General features: G+C 37.0%; 1 protein-coding gene across 1 annotated transcript in view; it reads left to right on the top strand.

The window, feature by feature from the left end:
- The window catches only part of OLA1 (Obg like ATPase 1), a 96551-nt gene that overhangs the window by 843 nt on the left and 75073 nt on the right, over positions 1-20635 (top strand). Inside the window, exons 3-4 of the mRNA XM_050339741.1 lie at positions 1315-1458; positions 10785-10912. Of these exons, the coding sequence (XP_050195698.1) occupies positions 1315-1458; positions 10785-10912 (272 nt within the window). The remainder of the gene's footprint in view (positions 1-1314; positions 1459-10784; positions 10913-20635) is intronic.

A 20635-nucleotide genomic window follows, 5' to 3' on the forward strand; every position in this document is an offset into this window, starting at 1 on the left:
CCATTCTTGAAACTTCTTCAGAGTTTGTAATAAAACAAGTTGTGTAAATGATAGTTTGAGAGAGATGATGGAAGGTGAATCCTTGATTCTGTCATGATTCTCAGCTGGAGTTTTTACACCTCCTCACGGGAGCTATACTTGAAAAGGATGGTGAATTGATTACTTAGAGAATATAAGTGTGTGACTTTTTGGTATTAATTCATCCATCATATTTACCAAGAGAAGTTCTCTGCATTCTCAAAACTTTGAATCTTTAAAAACTTAGCAAAGCCTTTGTGCATGTCTTGAAGCCGTAAGCATTGCTTTCTTGTCTTTGCATCATCATTTATTTTATTTTTCAGGATGTAGGTAAGATGCACTCCATAGAGGAAATAATTAGGAATAATATTGTACAGCATGTCAATGGGGATAAATAGCATTTGGGGTTATGTTTTGGTGTAACTTTCAAAGAAAATTGATAGTGAGTTTTGAGCACGTTGGCTGTATGCATGGCAGCGCTCAGGTTTTTTTCTTCCCAGTGGCTGAGAAGTTGTGTGCAACAAAAAAACCCAACAAACAACTAAAGACCCACAACTACCTGAATATTTATGGTAGAAGATTTGGGAGTTGATAAAGAACTCTTAGTTGATAAAGTTCTCTTAGCAATAACTCAAGAATTGCTCTCTTTTGGTGTAATAAATGGCAGCTAACAAAGTAATCTGCTACTTGGTTTAAGGGAAAAGTGTTCTCTTTTTTTCCTGATAGAGCACCTGTAGGCTTTTTCCATTGATATTTAACAAGGATGAAAAAGGTTTGGTCAGGTAGAACTGTATTTTCATTTGCCCAAACAATTACTTGTAATTGATTAACTGATATGGTTTGCTTTCTGTGCCCTTTTTTCTCTTTTGATTGTTGACTTTTATTGACTTGTGGAAAAAACTGGTGAGTCATGGCAAAACTTGTTCAAAAATTAATTTCAAGCATTCTTATGGGCGTCTCACTGTGTACTTGAGGAAAATGAAAAATGGCCAATAGGGTTGTGCATTGCTTTTGACTTACTTTTTTTTTTTTTTTGGTAACAGGCATGTGCAATATAGTTATTCAGGGGAATTTTGAAAGGTAGGGAAGAGAGGTAAACATCACTGGGTTTCACTGGGACACTCCAGATACCTATTTGAGAGTGTCTTCTGCTAGAGTCAGGGGAATGGTCACTGTCACTGAAGTAAAGGGAAAGTTCAGTATTGCTTTCAGGTTGGAATAAGATGTGTTTTTATCCAGTCCTTTTAAATGCTTCTAAATTGGACTTCTTCAAGAATGTGTGTGTTTTGTTTATAGGAAATCAACATTTTTCAATGTGTTAACAAAGAGTCAAGCAGCAGCAGAAAACTTCCCTTTCTGTACTATTGATCCGAATGAGAGTCGAGTACCTGTGCCAGATGACAGATTTGACTTCCTATGCCAGTATCACAAACCTCCAAGGTAACTCAAATTCTTAATATTTTTCTTCAATTAAGCAGCTAAAGTAGTACTGTGGAACTAAGAGTTTTCATGAAGGTTTAGTACAACTGTAATATCTTCAAGTTTTTACTAACATCTGTTTTAGAATGTGAAATTACATGTGTGCCTCGATTTTACCTTTCCCATGCCCCCAGGATGACTTTTGTTGTATAAGAATGATAAAAACTGAGCTACTCAGCACCATTTGGTGCTTGGTGTTCCTGTCTTTGAAGCTGGATGCTCCCAGGTGACTTGAAGGATGTTCTGAAGAGATTTGGAAAATGAACAGTAGTGGACATACCTAACATGTCGTGAGGTTGCTAATTTCTGAGATTTCCACCCTGTACTTTGTTTCGTTCAGAATATTGTATGTGCTGTAGGTAGCCAATACCCGTCAACATCCTTGCTTCCTCATCCTCAGTCATTTGCCAGTAAGATTTATGGGCAGCCTTTTTTGCCTGGTACTTTTCTCTCCTTTTAATAGGCTCTGCTACTTGTTACTTGGTATATTCAGGGATATTCCTACACTACATCTCTTCTGATTCTTTCGTTATTCTAGGAGTGTATTAATTTTGTCCCATCAATGGTTTCTGCTGTTGACTGTTTTTGTAATCTGCTCTATATGTTCAGTGTGGGAATTGTTTTTTTTCCTTGAACAGCAAAATTTAAGGTGCTTTCAGAAAACATACTTTAATGAGGACTTGTGACTCATTAATTTTAGTTTGCAATTACTTGCAGAGGTATCTTGAATAGTGAGTGTACATAAACCATAGGGCAAAGTAGCATGTATGTGTGTGCTTCTGTTCAACACCTGGGCCTCAAGAGCCTGATCACACCTACAATTAAAAAAAGATTGATCAGTCGCTAATGAAAAATCCATATGCTGACACTTAATTTTCAGGTCCAAACAAACTACTTCTGTTTGTAATTATTGTGCAGTTTTTAAATACTGCATTGATACAAAGCTGTTTGTGTAGGTGGATTGTTATAACATGTTATTTTGCTTTTCCTTCTCAAGTCAACATTAAGCATAGTTGTTACTGCATAGCTCGTAAAAACAAAGCAGCTGAATTAGAGGCAAAACTTTCAGGCTGTTGATTGTGCAGAGATTATGGTGTGGTCTTTAAGTTTTGTTCTCTTCTAAATTATTAGTTCCACTGTGACCACTTCAGTAATCTCTTTTTCTTCTCACTTAACTATAAATGGCTATTTCTGAATTAATAGTTGAAGTGACAAAGAGATTTTTACCTCTCCTCTCACCTACCTTTGTAATCTCACTTTACAAGGACAGATGTAAAGATTGTAAATACCTGTATGTGTGTTCTCAGACTTGGAAATTTCCTCCCTTGCTCTCTTCTTCCTCTCTCTCATCGCCCTTAAATATCAATGAAAATAGTATATTTGCTGAATTTGTATTCATTTGATAATGAGCTGGATAATCAGCTTTCATTTGAATGCTCTTTGACAGTATTTATTACTTATAGTCAATGAGTGTAGGTATTGGTGGATAGATATAGCTCCTGAAGTCACTTATGCTGCTTATGTGACTTTAATATTCACTGTAACAGTAATAAAGCAATGATAGTGATAATTCAGTAGCGAAGTAACTTACTGGGTTGTTTGTGCTTGTCTGCAAAACTAACTCAGTAAAAGAAGGCTATAGTCACAAAGATATGCTACTGAATTGTAATTTAAATGTCTTAATTTCTCTGTATAGTCTTGATTTTGTTCTTCATCTTTATGTAATACGTTCTATGTTAATTTTGTACTTGTTTGGATTAGTAGACGTAATCCATCTGTGCACGCAGAATGTTTTATAAACAGTGAATTCTCTTTAAATTAGACTCTTGTCTAGCCTCAAGATTTTGTCTTTCAAAATCTGAAGCATTCAGGTTTTTATTTTCCATATGTTGCACTTAGTCTTCACTTAACTGCAGACATTGTTGGGAGGTGGGGGCCGGGGGTAAAAGGGGTGACTTTGTTTTAACTAAAATAACATATGACAGGCCAAAGTGATCGTGTGCTGGTGCTTGCTGTGAGCCAGGGGAGGGAAGGGCAGGACAGGGCTGGGCTGGCAGCTGCTGTCTGTCACACTGAACTGAGATTGCTGCTGCTACAGCAAGGCTGACTGTTGCCAAGGATGTTGCTGCTATGAGTTATGACTATATGTACGTGAAATGTAAATGTTTCTAGATGAAGTCATGTAGGCAACAATTTAGAGACTATTATGCAGAGTTAAAATCTGTACTTAGTAGATTAAGGTACAGTGCCAGAACTCGTAACCTGTGCTGTTTTTATTTCTGCAGCAGTGGGATGTATATGACTGTTGACAATAGATAAGTTCAGTGATACAGACTGTACACAGAAGGTGGGCTTCAAGAACTTCAGTAAAAAGTGCTATGTCATTACCAAATAATACAGATGAGCAAATTTCTTTGCGCTTTAATGTTATATATTGCTCGCTTTTTGGTGTGAATGAAATTGTGGATATTACAGAAAAGAAGAACACTTAATCTGCTAAAGCCAGTTCTTGTGGCTTGTTATATTAAGGTCTTTTTTTATATTATGTTAATAATTTAATGTATATATTTACTTGTTTGTGTTATATTTATTGCAGTATTCAGTGAAAACTCATATTTGTTACATTGTGTCCACATGTAGCTTTTTCAGAAAGGAGACTGCTGGTTTTTTGTTTTGTTGTCCTCCTACCCCTGTTCCCCCAACACAAGTACTTTCAGGCGGGGTTTGACAGACTAATGATTGGATTAGTTCCAGTTTACTAACTGGAAAGAGAATATATTCTTTAGACTGATTCACTTCAGCAGGAACTAAAGCAGAAAGATGTATTTTCCCCTTCCCCCCCCCCTAATTTATGAAGCCTAAGTAGGTAGCACAGGCTGAGATTTGTTAATTCTAAAATGGAAAAGAGGTGTTTTTCATCTGAACAGGTAACTCCTGCAATGAAAATTGTGACATGGAAGCCAGAAACACTTGATCTGTTATCTGCAGTTAATATTTTGTGGGACACCGTGTCTCACAAAAGGAAAGAACTGAGTCTAGCGCATCTCAAGAAATTTTAGTAACTTAATAAAACCTTTAATAAAGTTATTTTCTTGCATTTTTTGTTCTAAATTTAATTCAGATGCTGCTTAGTCACATTAAACTTAGATATACTTACCCTAAAAAGTATTTCTAACTCAAGTAATTTGAACAAGTGATTTGTGTCATAACTTGCATATATCTTGAAAGCCTCTGACTGTACCCACTGGGCTCGGCCCATACGGACCTGCCTGCTGCCAACAGCTGTAGTGTGCTGTGCCTGACCAGGAGATGTGCCTCAGGGCATTTGATTCAAGCCTCAAAATGATTTTGACTGAGGGGGTGAAGGAAAGTGTGATTTCCTCTTTAGTTTATTTATTTTGTGCCCCAGATAAACTCCTCACTGCAAATATTTGCATTCTTTCTTCCTTACCTACAGCCTGACTGTAAGTAGTTACATCTGAAGGACTGTATTGGCTGATAGTAATCAACCTGTGTGAAAACATTAGTAAAAAAGGTGATTTTAAAGTCTATGTTTCTACTTCCTTAGTTTAAATCAAATGAGGTTATCAGTAGAAATGAGTGAAGTGAGAAAGGATGAACCAAACTGCTTTAAAACTGTCAATATTTGTTTCATTCCTTGTTTGCACCTGTAAGTGGTTGAGTTTTCTTGCACATATGTGTTCACAAAACACAAAGCTTGTTGCACTCACAAACATTTCTATTTAACTTAGTTTATTTTTAATCTCTCTTGGATGTGCTTTTCAAACTTAAATTTTAAAACAGTCCTGGTTATCTCAAAGGAGGAGAATATGTAAATTGCAATTACCCCTCTTCAACTCTAGCACTGTCCATTATACTTCAGGATCGCTGTTCTTTTTTTTCAGCAGGTTGCTTTGGTTTGTTCTGGTTTGTCATTGTAGGTTGATAAAATTCATGCATTCAGATCAGTGCTCAAGTAATGGTTACTGAACTAAATCTGAGTAGTTTCCATTGCTGTCTAGGTCCTCAAAGTCCTCTGCAAAATTAAATAAAAGTTCCCTTCAACTCACTGTAGGATAGGACTATCCTTATATGACAGTATAGTCAGCTACTTGATAAAGTTTTAAAGTCAGAATTATTAATCAGTTGCTGGAAAGCATTATGTAGAAATGAGATCAGCAGTGGGACTGAGTGACATCATGTGGGACTTAATCCAGATTTAAGAAGAGAATTTATGCAAATGGAAACCACCTTTAATTCCAGAGTGAGACACCAATAACTTAGCTGGATGTAACTAACATATCAGCATCTGTAAGCACATCCAAGCAATCTCATTTTTTACAGAAAATGACTAAAAATTGGCACATATATCCTGTTGTTTATGTTCTTCTTCCTCTGGTGTCACTGACTTTGCCTGCTCTTCAGTTGGTTCTGAGCCTGTGTAAATCAGCTGGGCTGCCGTGCGTGTTCTAGCATTGCAAATGTGCCAGCAGTTAATGAAAGACCTTAAGTACCAGTGACTCAAGCCATCTTTTCTGCCTGATGGGAGAAGGCAAAATTTCAGTAGTTGTATTTTGTTGATGTAATAACTTGCTGAATAGGTGTTTGTTATATACAGGACACAGACTTTGTGTTGTAATCCACACTGAATCTCTTATCTTTTTATGATTCATATAAGTGCAATTTAATTAGCAGATTTTTCACTCCTGGTTCATGTGTCATTAGGTTCAAGTCTTGTTTGTCAGTACCGTGGATAAAATGCTATTAATGAAATCAGTCTTGCATAGAAATGGTCAGGGTTCATCTGCAGTACCTGGTTCTTCAGAAGCGGATTCCTTTAATTGCCCAGTGAGGGATTTTGTTTACATTAGTCAAAACTGCTTGCAAGATTGATTGCAGAAGCTGTAAGTGGGAATACAGTCTCCTGGAAGAGGGAGGATCTGTGAACTGTTCATTTCTATTTGGAAATGAGCCAAAAATAGCAGTGAGGACATACTAAAAGTTGAGTGGCTGTCTAAGGGGTTATCACAGTATACCTGTTGTCCTTCTATGTTGCTACTTTTACTTTAGGTAATTTGTGAACTCTTAACAGATGACTCCTACTTAAGTTGTATGAATTTTCAGGAAAGAAGAATAATTTCTCTTTTCTAACAGATGCTTTTAAAGGCAGAAGATCCTTTACTGGAATTAGGAGATGAGTAGCGCATTTGGCTTTACCAAAGAGAAAGGGAAGCTGGACTTTATACCTTAATGCTGAAGAATCTGGCCTTTTTGGTATGTGGGACCTATAGGATCAGGTAGAGTTTGAGTTGAGGGAAAGTTCATGAACTATTAAAGAAATGAGTATTATTATTGAGGCTTACTGGAAAACTGCTGCACTTTGAATTACTTGAAGGTGTCATGTGGCTTTCCAGGGTCTTGTGGTGGATGTGAGATTTAAGTAAATTGTACTAAAAGATGCAGAGGAACTAATGGGGTTTTGTTTGCACTGGTGAAGAGAGATTGTGGAAACCTAGAGGTGTAAAAATCCAGGGAGAGAAACAGTAATTACTACAAAGCAATTACTAGTGGAAACCCAAGAAATAAATGTATGCCTCTTTCCCTCGAATTTTAGAAAAACAACAGTCACAATAAATTAGAGATACTATGTGTGTGTACATTTTAGAAGCAAGTAGGTAACTGGCTGCCTTGTGCCATTCAGAACTGCTGTACTGGACAAACAGGTCAGGTAAAGAAACTCCTCTTGCCTGTTTAAATAACTGTTTTGGACTGAAGTTTGAGGTGAAATTTGAAACCAAGTTGCTGAAAAATAGTCCTCATTCCCTGTAAAGTGTGTAACCCTATGGATGCATAAGCCTCTTATTCCTGAATAAAAACTGTAACCACTGAACTACAAAACTGAACTTGGTCTGGTCCAGTCTTGTGCTCTTGACTGCACAGTCTTTCACACAGTGAAGGTAGGACACTAACACAAACCCACTGTTGCTATCTAAATGAAGTAAAAAATTCTTGCTCAAAGATTATACCTGTGGTTAAAATATAGAGATACTTCTGGATTTGATATTCTGTTTCATACTATTCATATTATTACTATAAATTCCTGTGACATGCTTTATGGTAGATTGGTGTTGCACTGATTTGTACAAATGATCTGCTGATGCCACCTGTTCCTGATGATCATTTGAGGCTCAGTGACATTATGCTAATGCTGACTAACGAATCTTAAGAAATGGAAATTAATTTGTTTAGAGGAGGAGGAAAAAAGAAAATAGAACAATCCAGTTAAGTCTTCAGTAACCGTATTCGAGGTATATGATACTTTCCCACCATTGTGTGCAGTGTTTTCTCTGTATTTAGTTTCATGATGTTTACTGTTTGTCCTTTGGAGTACAGGAAAGTGTGACTAGCTTGTGCCTTTGTCTGCTTCTCTCTGTATTCATCTTTCTATGATGAAGCAGAGATTTAGACCTAGGAGTGGGGATAGTATTAATTTGCTTGGAATGTTAGCTTTGTGGTACCCAAAGTGAAGGTGAGAAAACGTCTTGGAAACCCAGATACTTCAAAGGTCTCTTGCTTGTATTAGTCAACTGTGAAATAAATGTGCTGTGGTTTTCTTTCCATTGTCTAGCAAATGAGGTTGAATCTGGTGATAGAGTGGTCATCTGCATATGAAGGTATCTGCCTTGCTCTAATGTGGCATCTTTGTAGTGAAAGTGTGAATTGTTCTGATGGCTGGTCAGGAAGTTAATCCTGTCAGAAAGGTGAGAGGGGTGCATACAACATTTCTAACACCACCTTTGTTTCTCTTTAAACAGTTTAAAATGACAATGGAGAAGTGCTTTAAAGAGTGGTATTTTTCTGTCTTGCTTTTGAGTTAGTTATATGTCAAAAAGCAAGGAGTTCTAACAAATCTGACTGGGAAGTTGCCGCTGTTTCTTCTGAAGTATTCTTCTGTGTTTGTATCAGGCAAAAGGAGTTACTGGGTTAATGCATTAATAGTTACTGGCTTTTGTCTTCAGAATGTGAGTTGCTCTTGGTAGTGCCTTAGATAAGGATTTGTTGTTTCTGAGTTTGTGTGCTGGTAGTTAAAAAAAAAAAAAAGGTAGTTTGCTAAGAAAACCATAGTGTGACAAAAATGAGAAATTTGCAAAATTGGTTTATTTCAGAGTGTTCTTATATTCATGTTCTTTCTACTGCATTCCACAGCATTAACGTGCAGCACACAACATCTGTCTTCCCAAGGATGAGCCCTTCTTTTCATGGGCCTAGTGAAGTTTAAAGTCAGCATATTGTATGTTTGAATTTAAGTAACTTGTACTACATTGTAAATATTTTCCTGTGTATTTTTTCAAAATCACCCTTCAGGGTATTCACGCTTCTTTTTAAGTGCATCACAAAGGTATTAATGGCATGAAATGTCATTAAGTTCCTAATTTATTACACCTGACAGGTTTGGTGATACTTTGAACTTCACCTTTGTAAAAAAAAAAAAGGTTGTTCAGATCTGGTATTGTGAAATTATTTTACTTGGAAGAAATTTTGTTTCTTGGGAAGTGTTTGAGCAAGATTGAAAACAAAACTTTTAGGTCACCACTCTTGCAGAAATAATTGATGTTCCATATTAAGACAGATTCTAGTGGATCATCTCTTCCTGAATTAGGGAGTTAATTTGAAGTGAGGAAGTGCACCTGCTGATATTAAACCATGTGTTGTGCTATTTGCAGTCAAGTGGAAGTGGGATAGCACCAAGGAAAAAAAAAGTTGGAAAAGTTTTTTTTCTACCTAAGCCAGTTGCTCTGAGCAGAGACAATGATCCCTAGATTTCTGTAAGAACATTTTTTTCTGTCTGGGCCATAGCTGTCATACCAGGCACTGGGATAAGAAGAGTTGTTTTCTGATGTGAGTGGATTTTCCTGCTGTTACAGATTTGACAGCGGTCATGCTATCAAATATTTCAATATTTGAAAAAACCAAATTTATTTATCAGCAAGTTGTCGCACTAAAAAAAGTAAAGCTTAGTTTGGGCTGTGGACAGGAAAGACTTCAGAAGTGTAATGCTGCTCAGAGAAGGTTGCTGTAAAGGGCTGTTCAGGAGGTTGCTGTCTAGGTCATCCCTAGCCCTCATTCCCATCTTAGTGGTTGCTTGTGTCTGTGAGCAGCACTGCAAAGGCAGGTCTTTGGAAAAGACATTTTAAGGTAGACCACAGAACTTCTATCTTTATATTTGAGTCCTGTGTTCAAGAACACTCACCATAAAACAGAACACTCACCATAAGACCCAACGCTCCCCGTGAAACAGAACAGTCCCTGCTTTAGAAATGGGCACTGTGCGCTCCCGCAGGCGGCAGAGCACAAGCCTCACCCTTCGCATCGGTGTCTCTGTTTGTGGCAGTGTTGTCATTTGCATACACCACGTGAAGGTGCTCTTAGCATCTTTTCACAAAGTTTCATCGTGTTTTTTGTTTGGTTTTTTTCCCTGACTGAGCTGGATTTTGAGAAGTAATTTGGTTTAGAGTATACATGAAAAGATTAATGCCTGTTAAGGTATTTGCTAGTTTTAAAACAACCTAAGAATTTGCAGAGGATAAAAGGTTTGCAGTTTATAAATTTCGATATGCATTTCCTGTAACTAAAGGTTTTTTTCATTTTTGTGTCAGCTAATTTAAACTTCATGACTATTCTGTTGTTACTGTATAAAATGTCATGTGGACATGTCTGCTTAACTCTTTGCTGTTCACTGTGGTGGAAAACATTGCAGCTGTTTACATTATAGTGCAAGCTTCATCTTAACTTGTCTTCTGCTTTCTTTCAAATTGTTTGCATAAACCTGATCACTGATAGTTTTAATCACCACTGTATTAAAAAAATACGCTTGTCTTCTGAGAAAGTTGCATTATTTGCTGAACTGATTGGTAACCTTAGAGGTGTGTGATAGCAGAATGCAATGGCCATTTGTGAAAATCCCTTTGGTGCTGTGAAAATTCTACATTACACATGATAGATTTTATGCCTTGTTGATTATTGTATAGTTGTCTGTATAGTTCCAAAAAAACTAATTTACTTACTTCAAAATTAGTTTATTTAATTTTACATAAATATTTACAGAGAAATTAGAGAAGAGTTAGGGTTACAAGGGAGGGGGAGAATTTTGCCATACATTCCATATTGTGATGTGAAACGTGTTCTAGAAAAAAGAAATGTTGAATTTTCATGTTTTGAATTTATTTCTGTGCCAAAATTTTTACTAATATGCTTCAGTAATGAAACTTTTGACTTTTGTGTTTCAGCAAAATTCCAGCATTTCTGAATGTGGTGGATATTGCTGGCCTTGTGAAAGGAGCCCACACTGGACAAGGCTTAGGAAATTCCTTCTTGTCTCATATTAACGCCTGTGATGGGATCTTTCATCTGATGCGTATGTAAACTTATTTATCTATTTTCTGTAGCGTTGTTATACTCTGATAACTGTGGAGCACATATCCATTACAATTTTAACCTTCACCTTTCAATTCAAAGTCATCATGTTTTGGGTTTTTCCAACCAAGATGATTCTCATCCTCTGCTATGTAACATGTATGCCTTTCTTTATAAGCATTGTACTGAAGACTTAAAAAAGAACTGGATTTTTGGAAATCTGGAATAATTGTTTGTTATTTTCTTCTGCCAGTACTGCAGGGATGATTATTTAGTTTCTTAAAGGAGGAATAATGGAATGTGATAATAAAAGGATGAAATGGAAGTAGAAAATGAAAATAGGGAGTTAGTAGCAGATTCTGGGATTCTGTTCCTCACAGGGCAAGCCTCACTTCTTTCCTTTTTCCTGATGTCTGTGTGACTTGTATTGAGTCTTGAACACCCCCTTACATGTCCTTCTCCACGTGAATTCTGATCATTTCTCAGTTAGACCAAAGATTTTGATTCCTTTTAGTCACCTATTACCACGATATAGAACTTACCTTCAGAGTTCATTTTAACAGCAATTACAACCTTGGACTTAAAATCTCATTGAAAGTGTATGTTGGTTTGCAAAATATACTTTTGAGTATTGAAAGAGGGTTCTGGTCAGAAAAGATCAAGCTTAATGTTTCTGTAGATTTGAGGAAACTGGACATCTTTGTTGTTGTTTTTTGGTTGGTCATTATGCAGGGAGTAATAAAACAGTAGAACAAAAGAAACCAAAAAGAGTAGAAATACTTCTTATTTGGTGATTGGTGCAAAAAATTCTTTAGGCAGAGTGTTTCTAAAACAAAATCAGTATTAATATAGTAATACATCAGTATAGTTTAAATATTTGTAATTTCCCAAGAACCATTCCTACAATAACACTAGAAAAAGGGAGAGGTGGAGATGAGTTTCCCCAAATACAGGCTGTCCTGGGATTGATACTGTTCTGCCAGGTGTGATAAACTTTTTATACTTGCTCTGTTTTGATACTTGTATCATAAGTGCTCGTTAAGGAACAGATTGATACAGTAGCCAGCGATGAAGATGGTTTTTAATCTATATGTTGAATAATCCTAAGCATTTGGTTCAGGTAGCTATTATAAAGGATAACACCATTTGTGTTTTTCACTGGGGATTGCAAGAGGAATGAAACTATTGTTGTGGATGTTGATTGCCTAATAAACACAAAGCTCTTTCAAAATACTACTTAGAGATAATAATAATAATAAAGCTAATGCAAAATTTTATGCTTGAGAGATATGAAATTACTTTTTGTTTCACCCTGTGAAATGCATAGTAGTTCTACTTTCCCCAAAATACTAAAAAAACCAAATATTTGGTACTAAAAATCGTAATAGCCCTCTTGTAAATAAATCTTTTAAAAAAGAATCTATTAGTTATACAATACAAACTCTAGCTAAAACCTAGAACTCACTGAAGTTTTCAACATGCTACGGTAACTTGTATTATAAAAATGTATAAACCTTTTTTATGTGCTGTAATGTTTTTACACCCATCCACCCGTCAACATTTTTTCAGTGAGTCTGTGTCATGTCTGGAGCTTGCATGGTTTCTGTTTGATTATAGAAACTACCTAAACTGCTTTTGTAAGTCCTTAAACTTTCCATATCCTGAGAGGATGACGCTCCTTTGTTGCCTTTTACCATGGTTTGGTCCAAGTTCTTAATGGACTGTGTATCTTTGGGAACCAGTGCCCTGAAAGCAGCTGTCAGTTTTCAGCCTGGCAGGTAGGCACTGAATACTGGATCTCTGCAGCCACTTAAAACTGACTTAAATGCGTTACCAAGGCAGGCTGCTCCTATTCAAGGAGAATAAGCAGTGGGCTGGAAGCTGAGGCTTGTATGCCAGCAAGCCAGAAAGGAGGTGTTGCTGAAGAGGAAGAGGAGAATGATAAAACGTTTGTAAGAACAGCTGTACTAGGAAGTGATCTGGAGACTCTGCATTTTCAAAGCATGAAAAACTTAGTGTTTGTTTTCACTAAGGTTTTGATTAGATATGAATAAATTTTCACCTTTGAGCACTGAAACTGTTGCTCCCTGTCTTTATGCTGTTGTGGTATGCACTACTGCTGCCCATGGTGATGGCTAGCATGGGAAGCAGAGTCCTTTGGAGAAATGGTCTTTTTCTTATTGATGAATGCCAGGCAGGAAGTCAGAAGTAGGTCATTGTGGGATTTGTGCTGTAAATTTCAAGGTCTGCGTGCCTCAGTTTATTGAAGAAGGGCTTGTTTGACTTAGCTTTGTTCTGTTGATATTTTTGCAGAAAGAGTTTGAAAATTAACTCACATTGTATTAATTAGGGTAATGATAGGCAAGGAAGTGGTTTGCTAGGAAAGGAGAGCTTTTGTTGAGTATGAGCCAAACTTTGGATATCTCATCAAAGGTATTTTATAGTCTTAGGCTAAAGGTTTTGATCCTGTTTTCTTTATTCATTGAGGATGTGTTGAACTGTGTTTTCTTTAGGACAGAAGGTTTATTTGTGTTTATTTAGCTGCCATAACAGAATACACTGTTGCTACCTCTATGGATGGCTTTTGAAGAAAGTTGTTGCCTATCAGTTTATCCACTACAGAGCACACAGGTGAGCTGCAGCTGTAGTACTTTCAAAGTAATTATAATTGTGTTTTTGTTGGAACTGTAGAAGTTCTGTGTGGTGTCTACCCAAACTGATTTTTGCATGGCATAAAGCAGAGGAGAAATGAAAACTGTTTCCATGTGGCAAATTCTCTGCTTTCCTTACTTCATTTAGAAAAAGATAGTACTCCCACCTCGAAATGGCTGCGTATTTTCAGCCTCCAAATTTCCTTATCCCTTTTAGACTGTTACTTTCCCTGACAGACATGGTATTCATTAAATCAATAAAATCACTGGTTTTATGTCTAACCTATATTTTAATATATGCAAAGAAACAGGCAACATCTGTGAAAACAGCACATGGTAGGGTAATAGGGCAAGTAACAGGAGCGGTAAGTTTGTGTTGAGCACCACTGTACTTTTGTACGTGATTAGTAACAGTCTGAAGCAGATTCTCTTACCTCAGCAAGCAAGATGGTTAAGTTTTCATGTACAGAATAGAGCAGTCCATTTCTGGGGTTTGATACTTCCTGTAGATTTTTTCTATTAAAGTGCACAAACTGAAAATTATTTACTGGTATTTAAACTAAACCATTTGATTTCTAAACACTCAAAAAAAGAAAAAATTTCAGATGTTATCCCAGTTTCTTGGGGGTAGGGTTATAATTTACTTTTGGTCAAATCCACTTATCAAAACCTCAGAAAGATACACTTCCTTACTTATTGGCTGAGTGAAGGGGGAATTTAATTTTAAAATGGTTGTGTGTCCTGGATAATGGTGTCTACAGCACTGGTACCATAGTAACCTGACACGTGCTTTAGGGTAGTTACAGCTTTGTTCATCTTCCAAGTTTTGCTGTTTAATTTGAAACATTTCTGACAGTTCTGTTTTCTGTGTTTCAGGTGTATTACAGTTTTTACTGAGGCAGCAATGTTTTTGTGGTGACAGAAGGCAGGCTATTTGAAGGTTCTGAGAGTGTTTCTTCCAAGTTTCATGGCTTTAACTACCTTTCAACTTTTATGGCAGATCAGTCACAAGTACTTGTAGAAAATTACTTTCTTTGTGTGGTGGACTATAAATGGCAACCTTGTTACAAGTGTAAATTTACAAATTGCTCTTAAACAATGCTTCAGTGAAGAAAATGGTAGATGTCAGTATTTAGTCCCTGCTATAACTCTGTCAAGCTTTTGAATGTACTGGATGTTAAACAGCCAGAGCTCTTCATGTTTTTGAGTTTCTCTTCCCCTGATATCCTACAGTCCTAGTTTTCTAGAAAATACGTTCCACATTTTTTTCCTCTTATTTTTAGTTTCTTTAATGAAATCCAGTCTTTTCAAAGTTACAGAAATGGGGAAGACATTTGTCTGTAAAAGTACTTTGCTATCAAGTGCTCGTTTTCAATTAATAAAAAAACGTGGGGGTTGGATGCCCAACGTTAGGCGTAGGGCAGGCAAAGTTGGGTTTTGTGGAAGAACTTAAGAGCTCACCTGTGTGCCATCCCCTGGTGTCCCAGTCCTTCAGAGGGACGTGTGAGCTGCCTGTGGTGACACGGTACTGGGGGAATGCTGGCAGGTAGGGGAGGGAAGCTCGTGCTCTGACTTTACAGCAGAGGAGCTGCAGCTGCCTTTTAGCAGCAGGATGGGGAGTTTGGTAACTGATAAACTGTGAAATCTTGTTCTTTGTGATAAGAGCGAAAGAACCAGGAAGCTAGGTAAACATCCCCTGCAGTCTTACAGAAGTGACTGGTGTGACCAGTGTGAATTGGTTCCTAGAAAGCTTTAATTGTGCTTACTCCATCCAGTTTTATGTCTTTTAAAACTGGAAGTGTTTAGTATGCCCCCTGGTTCTGCTCCTTCAGGGTAGGTAACTTCTAAACCTGTATGCCATTACTGAAGGCTTTGATAGATATGAATCACATCAGCTGAGCATAGTATATTCTTGTTCGAAATAAGCACTAATCAAAGTGAGTTTGACAATATTTGTACTGATTTTTGCTCAACATTTAAAATCAAATTAACTTGGTTTGGTTTTTTTTATCATCATGAGGGTTAATGGTTACTTGCAGTAATACTGCCAGTGTTTTGATTTGCCTGTAAAAATCAAAGAGGTGATAACAAAGTTATTTAACTGAATAAGATATATCCTCTTTTTTGATCTAATTTTTTTACTTTCTATAAAGATGCTAATTGTTCTGTAGCTTTTATATAGTTGAGGCGTGATGCACTTCATTTTTTCCCCCCATGTTCTCTAAGAAGAAATCATTGCTGCTCCTGGAATCTGACTGCTACAGAGAGGAGGCATGTGAGGGTATCACTTAGCCACACTCCACTGCACTAGCATTTCAGTGAACAAAGTATGAGTTACACCTCATCCCTTCAGCATGTGTGTTCTGTGTGTTGGGAATCCCAGTGCTCTGTTTATGCAGCTGTAGCTCGACTGTGTCACTGCTAATACCTGAAGCGTTTTTTCATTTTTATAGTGTGTCAAAAGTCACCTTGAAATGATGTAAACATATATTTATTGTCTTCCACGTAGTTTGGTTCAATTTTTTGAAGATGGTTTGTCTTTGGTGTATATTACTAAATATAATTGCCACCTGTTAAAAAAGGGTTGCTCATTTAGAAATACAAACCTTTCACTACTAAACTAACAAAGTTTAAAAATAGTTTGCACATATTGAACTTGTTAATGTTACGCAATCAAGATGTATTACTGTATGCTATTGAGTAGGTTATCTTCTTATTTGTTGTTAGAGTAACTATATTAGTTTAATAAAATATTTGGAGTGGCTCACAGTTCAGCTAAATTTTCAACTGTCTTTCAGTTACTTCTCTGTATTAAATCCAGAAACTCTGAAGGGTTTCAAATTAAAGGGTTAAGTTAAAGGTTTAAAATTAAAAGGGTTTCAAACTGAGTGAGAACAGGCATTGCAATGGCTAGTTTCTTTCTCATGTGCCTACTCTTCAATACAATAACATAGGAAGAGACCTGTGATGAAGGCTGGTGCTCAAAAGCGGTTGTCTGCTGATGTAGTCTGTTTCGTAGAAGCACCTGAAGAGCAGAAAAGAACCCTGTGTGTGCATAGTAGTACTTTATTGTCCAAAATGCCAATAGTGGAATTAAAGGACCAGAATGGGATTCTTGTGAATCGTCTGACATGTAGTTTGAACTAGTACTACCTTGAAACCTAAACCTGCAAGAGGGAGGTACTTTGTGCACCAGCGTCCTGTTTGATAGGTCAGTGCCAGTGCAGGGTCTAGCTTAGTTTGACCAGCTGTAAAAAACTTTCAACTAATCAGATTTTTCACGTAGGCAAGAAGATAATTACTGGAAGGGCAATTACCTCCTAAGCTGAACAATTGCAGAAGAACTTTGCAAGACCTGTCGTTCTTGAGCATAATATTAGCGTGTTTGAAATCTAGGAAATCACGTTGTAAAATCACCCTCATCTTCTGTTGTGTTGCTGGTGTTTCCTTCCTTTGGGTGTGCATATATTGACAAAATTAGTGAGTTTGTACCTCAGAGCTGTTTGCAGTGTGCTGTTTGCAGCTTTGTTTCCCTCAGAGGAGTGAATTTGTTTTCCTGGGCACACGTGGGTGCACATTGTGGAAAAGGTGCTGGAAAATTGTCATCGCTCTAGTGAGTTAGCCCTTGTCTTTATTGAACAGTAAATTACATTGCCAGGCGGAGTGAAAGTGATACCTGAGCTTTAATCCATACTCCTCTAAGGCCAGGTAACAACAGTTTAAAGCACAAATAAACTCAGGTAAGGGTTTAAATAGGCTTTACTTTCAAATTTCTCACAAGTAATTGTTGTTCTGAGGGTTGAATAAGCCTCCCCGGATATATGAATATTAGGAGCAAAAATTTGTACGTTGCAGATTAGTACAGTTTTAATCCCTGATAATTAAATAAATGTCTCTCAAGGATATACTTTACTTCTTCAGAAAGGATGAGAGCTGTGAATGTTCAAACATTTTGTAACTAATCAAACACTCCAAAGTTTGTTTTGTGTTGAGGTTGCCTCTTGATGTCAAAAGTTGAAATTTGACTGTATAGTACCTATGAGGTTTCTTTTCAGTCTCAAATATTGTAAAGTCTGTAATTTTAGTTAACTACTTATTGAGAAGGAAAACTGTTGTTCTTGGATTCCTCTCTAGCCATTATTGAAGTTTGATAATACTAGAATTGTTAGTCTCACACTAATTGAAGTTAGAGTGGATTTTGGAGGCTGCTTTGTCATTCATCTTTAGCATAATACCCTGTACTTCTCTGTCCAGGTTCTTTTTTGTATCAGAACAGATGAAAACATAAAAATTTCTTGTCTAAAGGCCACCACCCTTGCTGAAGTAGCAGCATCTAATGCCATTCTATTTATAGGTGGAACTTGTTAAGTTTCCTCGGCAGGGACTTAAAGCTATGACCTCGTGGGCCAGAAACAGGAGAGCTGCCTACTGAGCTACAAGGGCAGTCTCTCAATTCTAAAGAATACATAGAAAAATTCTAATATACTGTACTGTGAGTCATAAAGTACTTGACCAGTAAACCCCTCCCTCCCCTGAGAATAAAGACTGGGCAGGCTATCTTTACTGAGTCATTGCTATTATTTGACCTACAACTACTTTTATTATAGTTCTGCATGTAATTTGGCAGTGTATAATTGCTATTTAGGCAATACAGATGAGTTTTTCTCTGTAATACTCTAAAGAAATTGTCAATGTGTAATGGTGTTGGGGAGTTCAGGGGACTTTTTCTGAAATACATGTTTGAGTGGGAGTCTTTACTGATGGTGTAGGGTATCCTGACTATTTTAAGGCAGTGATAGGCTGTTCCATGGACTTTCTTGAAAGCTTGAAGGGAAAAATACTACAGATGGATTTGGGGGTTTTGGCTTTTGTTTGATTGGTTTGGTTTTGGTTTTTGGTTTTTGTTTTGCTTATATGAATTGTGGAAACCTGTTTTCCTTTGGTCAGAAGGCTACCTCAGAAAAGGTAAAATAACAGTTCTTTGCCAGACTGTAGGAACAGAAAAAGGTAAGTGGCTGATTGTTTCACTATAATTAGCTGCAGTGATTGTATCAGAAAGGTGAGTGGTCTGTAAACTGAGAATATTTTAGCATCCCTTTCAGAAAGTGACTTTCTCAAAAGTGCATTCCTCAAATAACATAGGGACTTAATTGCTTTTTGTTGTGGGTTTTTGTTTTTTGTTTTTAGTGCAGAGTTTTCCTTAAAACTTTAAAATAGATCCCTAGTAGCACTTCCAAATTAAACATAGATGGCTGTGCTTCCTAATAGGCTGGGCATGGGCCTGTGTTGGATTTGTAAACAGCAGATGGAGTTAACTCTTGATGCTCAAGGGCTCTTTGTTGCTCCACCGTTGAGTATGGCAAGCAAATGTGCGAGTGTGTCAATATCAAATGAGCTGATGTAATTATTTCTGAGGCTGATGTGACTTCGTGTTAAAATAGACAAGGAGCAGTTGCAAAAGTGAATGTGGTGCATCATCTGTGGGAGTGGTGGTGTCCAGGTGATGAAGGAACCAATGCTTTGGCTCCTGCTAGAGGTACAAGTAGTGTAGCTTTTAGTGCCTTGAGGTGAGGAAGTGAGTAACTCTGAAAATTTTTCTCTTTGTCTCTTTAAATAGGAACTAAAGTCTAAGAATTTAAGGAAGAAACCTGGAAAGACAGTAATCTAGTTGAAGAAGGGATAAAATATATTGGACGTGGCTGTACAGAAGAGCAGAACTCTTTTGTGCTGGTTTATTTTATTTAAAAGAACTTTACCGTGTCATGGTTTTGTGTTCAGTTTTTATTCCATTAACATGTGTATACATCATTGAATGTATGTTTGTTGTATTTATGTTCAGAGTAAGCTTTATACTTGCAAGTTATTTTGAAGGCACTTTATCTTCTGCTAGGTCTTGTGGCCCTCAAAATATATGGATTAAATTCTCACTAACTGTCTGGGTTTGTTGTGTTGGTATTTCCATGATTATGTATATGATTGCTGTGTACTGAACAGTGGAGCAAATACTGTAAATGAAGGCCAGGAGGAACCTGGCTTTGGGTTTCTTATTCTGGCTATAAGTTACTTATCCTAGACAAACTAAATAAGGCTCCTAGGTTAGTTAAGATATGCTGTTGTAAGACTTAATTAAAATATACCTCCTTTTTGTTATGTGTCAAGCAAATCTGTCTGAGATCCTTGGGGTGTCAGTTTAGAGTTCCTTTTTCTTTGCCTAGGAAATTCTATAAGAATGTTTAATAAACTGACAGAAAACCCTCTGGTTCAGTTTTCTTTCAGGATTGCTATTTATTGGAGCAGGCCTGGTTTCCACAATGACCAAAATGCCATTTTTAAAAAAAAATAGGTGTCTGTCCCTTTCCGAGTCAATACTCTGTGCCAGACTTGTACACTGAATAAGAATGTCTCTTGAGAGCTGAAGCAGCTCCGCACTCTTGACACCTTTTCTCTTCTATGTGCTACCACTTTCTCCTGTGCTGTTGGAACTGATTGTGGAACCATGTAGTAAAAGGGCTTTTGGTTTTTAAAAATAACCATATTCTTCTGGCTGGGTTATTTTAAAAATAGGTCATTTCTCTAATCAGATTTAACATGTAATGCAGCAAACAGTCATGCTGTTCTAGCTGAGGGAACATTAAGCTGAGATTGGTAAGTTGAAAACCATTTGTAAAAAGCATAGGTAAATAGGAAATATGTGATGCCAATGGCATCCTTTTATCTTCATACTCTTTTTTTCTTTCCAAGTCTGCAAGACTTAGTGATGTTTTTGTTCAAACCTTGCATGTTGTCCACTGGAGAATGAGGAAATCTGACTTTCTGATGACTGTTATTTATGCTGAGATGTTAGTGAAATGCAGGGTTTGTTTGCAGATGTGCCTTTATGCTATTATAATGCTAAAGTATTGTTGTGCAAATCTGCTGACTTCTTTTGGTGAGCCTTTAACAAAGGTAGTTGTGATGTTTTCAATATGCTTTCCAAACTTCCTCTTCCATCCTGATGAAGCCCAGCTTTACATTGGCTGAAGATGAAGTTTTGCTTTTCTATTTGGGTTTACAGATGATCATAAAGTAATCAG

The sequence above is a fragment of the Myiozetetes cayanensis genome, unplaced genomic scaffold, assembly GCF_022539395.1.
Source record: "Myiozetetes cayanensis isolate MyiCay16 unplaced genomic scaffold, myiCay2020 scf9, whole genome shotgun sequence".
NCBI classification, from domain to species: Eukaryota; Metazoa; Chordata; class Aves; order Passeriformes; family Tyrannidae; genus Myiozetetes; species Myiozetetes cayanensis.